At 41.9% G+C, this 8672-nt stretch overlaps 1 protein-coding gene across 1 annotated transcript; it reads right to left on the bottom strand.

The window, feature by feature from the left end:
- Positions 1-758: 758 nt before the first annotated feature.
- On the bottom strand, positions 759-3594 carry LOC101864299 (acetylcholinesterase-like). The gene is made up of 2 exons (XM_005098807.1): positions 3492-3594; positions 759-2254 (listed from the first exon to the last, which is right to left on the bottom strand). The coding sequence occupies exons 1-2, from the start codon at positions 3592-3594 to the stop codon at positions 759-761; spliced, it is 1599 nt and encodes a 532-aa protein (XP_005098864.1).
- Positions 3595-8672: the final 5078 nt, after the last annotated feature.

Genomic DNA, 8672 nt, shown 5'->3' with positions numbered 1-8672 from the left:
CCTACCCCTGCCTCGTGCTCATTGTGGGTTACACTGCAGTGACTGTCTTGTGATGTTTCCGCTGGGCTTTCTTAAGGTGTGTCCCACCCATCGCCACTTTCTGAAGAGACTATACAAAGAGCAATACAAAGCACGAGAAAAATTCAATACGATAGACTTGTTCACATACAGGCACATAACTTGTTCAGCACTTTCTTGCGAGTACTGCATACAAATGTGAGGCAGTGGGGTGGAATCAGGCTCTCGTCAAAATAATGAAATCGAAGAAAACAGCAGTTTTCTCCCTGCTTAGCAATTTTTATCAAATTTTTGGTTTTTGGCTCAACACCTTTTATGTCCATTTACAAACATATTCCTTTGAGAATTTCACCGAAAACGTTTCTTAAAGGAACAAAAATATAAATTTACAGTTTCCATGGACTGTCCAGCTTTGGAATTTACCAAGCTTTGGCGGCCATTTTCTCGCTAATGTTACCTCTTAAATCAGGTGACCCCCACCTCTTTAATCCAAAATATCTCCACTTCTATTGAAAATGGATGGGTAAATTTTTCATTGAAAGCAAGACAAATGAACACGCTTTAAGATGATACCAATAACTCAATATGCCCCAAAATTGACGAGAGCCTGATTCCACCACGCTGCCTCACAAATACGGATTAACCGGGTGGGGGGGGGGGGGGGGTAAGGCAGATTATCCTATAAGTGTGTTGAACTTTTCGTCTTCTACCTAATAACGGGTTAACTGTTGTCAAGCTGCTTACTCTAAAACCTCGAGAACCTTGCGGGTTAAATCAACGACATCAGACTGTGACCAGAGTTTTAACTCAGAAGTAGAATTGATGAGAAGATAGTGTGGTGCAGTAGGGCTAATGTACTGACTCCACGTCACTCCACCAGTGGGCACTGTTGACGTTGGGTTCCCAGTCTTGGCAAAGTTGGTCCACATTTCCATCATCTGTTGAGATACCAGAATGTCGTCAGCGTCAGGTGGACCATTGCCTTGATCGGTGAACATTTTCTGTTGAACGTCAAACAGGAAATACAAGTCCTGGCCATGCGTGGCTGACATCCACTGTGGGGCTTTGCTGAAACTTGGCCTATGATTGAACTGGTACAAGTAATGTTTCTTTTCTGGGACTCCGCGCACGACGTCATTCAGTTCCATTATTGTTGGACCAACAAATGTAAAATTGTCTCTGGCATCTAGAGCTTTTCTCTGTAGGACTTCACTGCTTGACGTGTCTGTCAGATACGTTGACTCCAATAATTCAAGAAGCTTTCCTTGGTCGCGTTTGGTAAACTGGAACAACTGTTCACCAAGAACTTGTTTTGCCACTTCCACTGTGACTTTCACAGGAGGATTCCGTGAGAAAAGAGGAATCAAAAATCCGATTTCATCACTAGTAAATCCTCTGAGAGTGTCTACGTGGTTAATTTGTCCTTTAGAAAGTAGTGTAGATGGTAATTCTGGTAGGAAGCCAAATGTTGTTTCTACTCTAGGCCCAAATATTGTCACCACTGGACTTATAATGTTATTAAATGCATTGGATGAGTTTAGCAACTTAACTGCATCGGCTTGTTGTAGGCAGGACAAAAGCGCTGTTGAATTATTCAAGTCGTCACACTTAACGGCCTGACCCATCAGCCGGGCTGCCATACGAGAAGACACTCGATTTCCTGGGAACTCCACTGCCCAAGGAGAAAGAGAAACGCCACTTTCCATGACTGCTCTCTGGAACAGACCTTTGGCTAGGGGAGATAGAGTGAGGAGAGAGACACTTGCTGAGCCAGCGCTTTCCCCAAAAATAGTCACCAAATTCGGATCCCCACCGAAAGACGCAATGTTTTCCTTTACCCACTTGAGTGCAGCAATCTGATCCAACATCCCGTAGTTCCCTGGCAGTGTGTCGTCTTCAGTTGACAAGAACCCAAAAACACCCAGTCTGTAGTTAATGGTCACCAGAACGACTCCTTTAGTCGCTAGAGTCGTGACGTCGATTTGAGAACCTGACCCTAATCGGTATCCCCCACCATGTATCCACACCATCACAGGCAGTGGGACCTGGCCATTTCTCTGTGTGGGTGAGTACACGTTAAGGAACAAACAGTCCTCACTTCTAGGTGGACGCCGGTTTCCAGCCCGGAAAGGGTAATTAGGGTTATCTTCCTGTAAGCACTCGTCCCCAAATGTAAGAGCGTCTCTGACACTATCCCAGGAATCTGGACTCACCGGAGCTTTGAAGCGTAGCGGTCCTGAAATAGAAAGAAAATGACGCATTAACACTGAGTATGGCGTGTGCCTTTTAAAACATTCGTACTGTGAGCTCATGAGAGACTCCGAATGACAGTTACTTACTTTAACTTTTTCATTCACTATTGCCGTTAAGGATCGAGGATAGAAGCAGTTTCCTACGGGTGGTCAGGTCTGCTGCTCTTTTAATTGGGATATTATAATTTTCAAGGTTTCCTTGACTCCCTTACCCCTATCGTACGTCGTGTTTTACTATCGTATCCATATGACGTGGGGAACTCTGTTCCACCACTTTCCAAGGAGGAAATTTACTAGTTAATCTGATCCGTACGCTTTGCAAAGCAGTCTGCTAAAGGGATTTTTTTTAGAAATACTGAAAGTTTCAAAGAGATCTTCGTACTAGAAGTATTCTAATATGTGAAGAATACAAGCCCAGGGGTACAAAATGACCCAATGGCGTATGGATAGCGTCAATCCTTTTTTTGCGTTGTCTTCCTCTTCTTATATGGCCTGAGTACTTGGCGAACCTTTTCTCGAGGCTGGCTGGCTAGGTTACATTCATATCAGGCGCTCAAACCATTTTATTCTGTTTTTCTATGAAATGCAGGTTGGACTCAGTTAGCTTACCAAAATCATCATACTGAGCAGCCTGGCTAATCTACTGGACTGAGTATGAGAAGCCGCTTTCTTTGATAACTCTCCAGAAAAGACTTAGGCTGGGGGTAATACAGTGAGGAGAAAGACTGGCGCCGAGCCAGTGGACAAATGCCGGGAGACGAATAGAGAGGGAGAGAGAGAGTGAGAGAGAGAGAGAGAGAGAGAGAGAGAGAGAGAGAGAGAGAGAGAGAGGGGAGAGAGGGGTGGGGGTGGTGGGAGAAATCGCTTGACTATATTGACAGAAGAACATGGATCCAAAACGTCTAGCAAACAGACTCATGGCAGTTTTCACCGGTTGAAAACCCAAACTGAAATACCACGCCTTTGACAGTTTAGATAAATGAATAGTTTGTGAAGTGTCTCTCCAGACACAGAGAGACAGAGACAGACAGAGAGAAGGGGGAGCGTGAAACAGACAAAATAGAGAGACAGGCTAACAGACAACGCGAAAAACTGACAGGCAGACAAACAAACAGAAAGCGATGGAGATAGAAATGGATGGAGTAAGACGAAACAAACAAGGATAGAGAGATAGATACGGATAGTTTGGGGGGGGGGCAAAAAAATGAGTGAATCTCTCACCTGTTGGAGGTTTAACGTAACGAATACCCAAGAACTTGGCCACAGGAACTGAAGGTGTAGAATCCACCTTTCCCCTGAGAGTGCCGTAGCTGGTGTTGACCATGAGGAACCCGTCATCAGCCGCTCTTTGTCCTCTGTGGAGACAGCTAGCGCCCAGTGCTGAGGTGAAGAGGACCTGGAGCAACCAGATTACCGCCATTTTGACCGATGAAAGTTAGAGAAAAATTCCTGTCTGAACTAAACAGCAGGCTTCTCCTTATATATCAACTCCCCCCCAGAAAAGCCAACTACTGGGAACAGTTTTCTTAAAATACACAAATTCGTAACTTTCATCAAACAAATTAAGTAGCCCAAAGACCACATAACCCATTTTACGAACGTGAAGCAGAAAAATGGCTACAGACTTCCAAGGACAAGCAGTTTGTTTTTCTTTAAAATAGCCAACATACGTAAAGCATTAAAGGGCGCTCAGTGGGAAGGTTCATTCAAACGGCCACGGGGGAAGGAAACTTAAATGAGCCCAATCGCCATAGGCTAAAATCGAGACTTTATCTAGTGCTCAGACCATAGGCTTAGTCAACTGTTGGTCTATTTATATAATTATGTTTTTGTATATACCCCAAAAGCTGTGGGAATCCTTTCTTTGAGCAGCTTTGACAATGATGGCACAAGGTCAATATTTGGAACTATATGGGTCAGTCAGCAAGTGACTGACCGCTCTCTTGTCCCAGACGGCCTGCTACAGAACATCCGTTGTGTCTCCGTGTTCCTTAGTCTGAATCTTATGGAGCTGGGACTGTGAGGCTTTGAGTTTAGTTTCTGTAGAAGTTTTAAGGCGCTCGCAACTGCATAAGGTCATATGTGCGTCGAGGGGTGGGTGTCCTTACAGGGAATCAGGCTTACTCTGTCCACCTCTCTTGCCTCAAACAGCACAAAGTCTGCTTCGACTATCAAGGCACCCCAGAAATAGCAGTTCACAAGAGAGTGACAAGCCTACAAAAGAAGTAGAGGAAAAATGACGATAGTAAGGATGAGGGAAGAAAAATCAGCAGTTCCCCTCATGTTGTTCCGGCACAGTATGAGCATGACATTGATAAATCAACCTATTTACAATTCTACTGTGTATTGGAGGCCCTTTAAGTGGACAATACAGTACGATTGACCCCCGGGCAACCTCCTGTGCCTTAATACATGGTTAGGCGAACGAATCAGTGCGATTGGCCTACTTCTTCCCTTTCTCTCTGTTTTTCTGTCTGTCTGTCTGTCTTACTAGTTTTCCTAGCACTGTATGACCATTGCTGTGCCGATGTGCTTCTATTCACTTGAAAAAAAACCCAACAAATTAGATTGATATCCACGTATCTCTTTCTCACTTTAAAGAAATCTCTAACTCAGTTTTAACATCTACAGCCCATCTTTCTTCCCGTTTCTGTTTGTCTTTCCTATCCCTGGAAAATTCCTGCAGCGAGAAAAGAGTGCAGTTGTAGCAGGTTTGGGTGTTGGGTGTAATTGGGAGCTATTGGCACTACGCTGCACGTAGGTGGCTAAGAATTTTATTTTTTAGTTTAGGGGAGGTTTTACGGCGCTCGCAACTGCATAAGGTCATACGAGCGCCAGAAGATTAGAGGTGTTACAAGAGAGTAACAAACATAAAAAGAAGAAGGGGAGATAAGGGTGATAGATGTTTGATAGGAGAGAAAAAGTAAACCACACCAGAGCACCTGCCAAAAAGGCTAAGAATACATGTATTAGTCGTTTTGCAGTCTAAGACGTTTGGCATAATTCACAGAAACTGAGGAATATTGTTTCCGAGACATACTGCTTACCCTTTAAGAAGAGACTAGAAAATGTCTCCTAAAAAAAGGATACACTTCAGACCGCCTTGACTTGCTAGTCGTTTCTATGGGGCATTCCATTTCTAGGCAAGAAAAATAGAACAGTTGCACACTGGTCAAACCTTCATTCATCAGCCTAGGTTTTTGAAACACTGCACTTCTTTTTACTAATGCCAAGATTGATGCTGGAGTTGCTTCCACGATAAGCAGAGCTAGGTCTGCATTTTGTAAACTGAGAAATAGAGTATGGGACATCTCTCGTTCATGTATACGTACAGAGACAGAATGCAATGTGTACAGCACTGTTGTATTTCCAACTCTTTCATATGGAGTGAACCCTTGAACTGACCTAAAGGCTCAATATTAATATTATGTTTCATCTCTTCTGACTGAGAAGAATACTGGGGATTCACAGGTGGGATGAGATACCAGACACTGAAGTTGTTGAGATGGACGAGTCACTAGTCTCCCCTGTTCTTCTGTATTTTAATTAAAAGAGAGCTTTGTGTTCCTTTTAAGGGCCATACCTTTATACAGGAAAATACGAGTACTTTGTATTCTGTTTTGGGGTCATACTTTTTATGTAGGAAAATACTCAGTGTTACATTTGTGGTATTTTTTTAAAGGAAAATATAATAAGTACTTACTACAGTAACTGATGTTTTTGCTTCAGCACGCTTTAGGCTTTGAATGTTACCTCCACAAGTTTGATTCAGTCCTCCCCCCAAAAACAAACCCCGCCATGCCCATGCCGAAGCTGGGCATAAGTAAACATTTCAGTTTATCCAGAAGAGACGAAGCTAATTTAACAAAATTACGGATTGGACATAGACCTACCTCCTTGAAAAGTAAAAACCTCCTTGAGGGAGATGAAAAACTAAATAAAAACCCTTTTGTGTCGGATGCGATGCCAACCTAACAATCCTGCACTTCCCAATAGAACGTACGGACTTTGGAGAGACCCGAAGGAAATGGTACATGTTTATGAACACCCCTATCGACACTATCAGGTTATTTAAGGGGCGGGACCTCCGAGTTTAGCATCCATCTCCAAAAGGACCGAGCCAAATGGGAAATTCGTGTAATATGCGTCGGACCGATCTGAGGCTCAAACCCTCGAACCTGCAATCTCTCGATTACGGGTCCGGTGCCTAACTACTTGACTACCGACGCCACCAGACCCGAAGAAAGTATCTTAAATGCACTATTTTGAATTAAAGAATTTGTTTTCCAACGTTGATCCCAACAAAGTTCTTGAAAGACCATTGGTTTTTACTCAAAGATTTCAGATAGGTCAACTTTTATATGTAAACTACTATTTTTTAAACGAAAGGAATGTTTACCATGAACTTTTTAACTTCAATCATTCCAACATATTAAAGTAAAACAAATTTTATCGTGAACTGACGTAAAAACACCTAACTTGATGCCTGCGAGCTCATATGACCTTGTCCAGTTGCAAGCGCTGTAAAACTCTTACCTAACTGAAACTGAATTTGAAGTTTGAGAGCAATTTCTACATTGTGGTATCGAATGCTCAAATTTTGAGATTTATTACCGAATAAAACATTGATGATGTTGGTTCAGGCAATTGAAAGAGAAACGGGTATATATTTTTAATGCGATGGTGAAATATCCCAATATTTTATATTTCTGTTATATAAATGTATTGTATGACCCAAAAAGAGAACACGGAGTATTTTCCTATACAAAAAAGTGTTTTGTCCATGTGTTTTACGTAGGTGGCTTATAGCAGGCATTCGGAATAGTCTTGCTCTGTTACTGTTATAAAATTGGTCCTACCATTGACAAAATCCTAAAACACATAAACAAGACACTTTGTGAGTATTACTTCAACGTAGCCTTGTTGGTACCAAAGTAGGCAACAAGGTTTTATTTTGTTCTTATAAACTCCTGGACTTAGGCTCTTTAAACAGAAATGACAGGTACAAATGCTCTAGATCTAGACTTGGGTGTAGAGAGGTAAGGTGTTCTTACTTCTCTTCCATTTACGTAAGGAGTTATGGGGACGAGGGCCCTGAAAACGACCTATTATTTTGATAAAACGTCTTGTCTGAGCTACTCAGTTGCCTTCTTAAAAAGCCTTATCTATTCCCAGCAAGCCTACCGATTGCCGACTGTTTTTAAAAAAGCCCCTACCCATTCCATCGAGAACGTGTTAGTTTTTTCTTTAAAAGGCTCATGAAACATTCGATCTAGCCCAGATATCTCATGACCCACTTTATGAACATTATGCAGAAAGATGTTTTTAAAAAAACTCAACCGGCACCCATTTTCGAGGACAATCAGTTTAGTTTTTCTTTAAAATGTTTAATATAATTGTATCATCGGTGGGCTCTAATCTAGACGGTGAAGGCGGTCGATGGCAAATACAATGTTGTTGTTGTTGGTGTTGTTGTTGTTGTTGTTGTTGTTGCTGTTGTTGTTGTTGTTGTTGTTGTTGCTGTTGTTGTTGTTGTTGTTGTTGTTTTTGTTGCTGTTGTTACCATTTCTAACGATAACGAACGAGTGTGTTTTTATCTAAATCATAGATTATAACAACATTTCAACAGACTTTGAAGTAGCCCAGAGAACTGGCGATCCACTTTGTGCTTTTGAAACGTTTAGCATGGAGAGGGCAAAGGTAAATATGTGTCACGATGAGGTGGAATCAGGCGCTCGTCAATTTTTGGCCATGAGGACTTATTGGTCTGATCTTAAAGCTTGTTCATTTGTCTGTATTTCGACAAAATGCCCATTTATCTTGAATAGAAGTCAAGGTATCTGCAATTGAAGGAGGTGGAAGTGGCCTTGTTTCAAGTGTTAAATCAGTGAGAAAATGGCCGCCAAAGTTTGGTTATTTCTAAAACTTGGGAGCCTGTGGTAATTGAAAACTTACATTTTTGTGCATTTAATCAACGTTTTTCAGTAATATCCACTCAGAAACGTGTGCTAGAATGAACATAAAAGATGTTGAGCCAAAAACATTTTTTAAATTGATAACAATAGCCACACTGGTGGGAAAATGCCATTCACTTCAATTTCGTTATTTTGACGAGCGCCTGATTTCACTATCATGCCCCACGTAATGATTATGTATAACACACTATGAAGTCCCACGGAGAAACGTCCTTGTGAGTTTTAAAAAGCATAATATAGAACTATTCCAATTGTGCTTTGCTATTTTCACCATATTGCACGTCCCCGTTTCTGACTTGGTTTTTTTTCAACTAAACTCTGGTTGTCACTTTGTCCCTCTTGTGACCAGCAATGGTTGAAAAGAACGTGATAGCAGGGGCGGTCGCTAGAGGGGTGAAGTGTTGATTTCGTCTAAAATTAATTCTAA

This window comes from Aplysia californica, unplaced genomic scaffold (assembly GCF_000002075.1).
Source record: "Aplysia californica isolate F4 #8 unplaced genomic scaffold, AplCal3.0 scaffold00193, whole genome shotgun sequence".
NCBI classification, from domain to species: domain Eukaryota; kingdom Metazoa; phylum Mollusca; class Gastropoda; order Aplysiida; family Aplysiidae; genus Aplysia; species Aplysia californica.
This window is presented reverse-complemented; position numbering and strand designations above follow the sequence as displayed.

Excerpts from the sequence above, each read along its gene's own strand:
- LOC101864299 (XM_005098807.1), bottom strand. The coding sequence starts at position 3,594 with ATGGTCAACACCAGCTACGGCACTCTCAGGGGAAAGGTGGATTCTACA. Across the intron at positions 2,255-3,491 it reads TTACGTTAAACCTCCAACAG|GACCGCTACGCTTCAAAGCT; the intron begins GTGAGAGATTCA and ends TTTCTATTTCAG.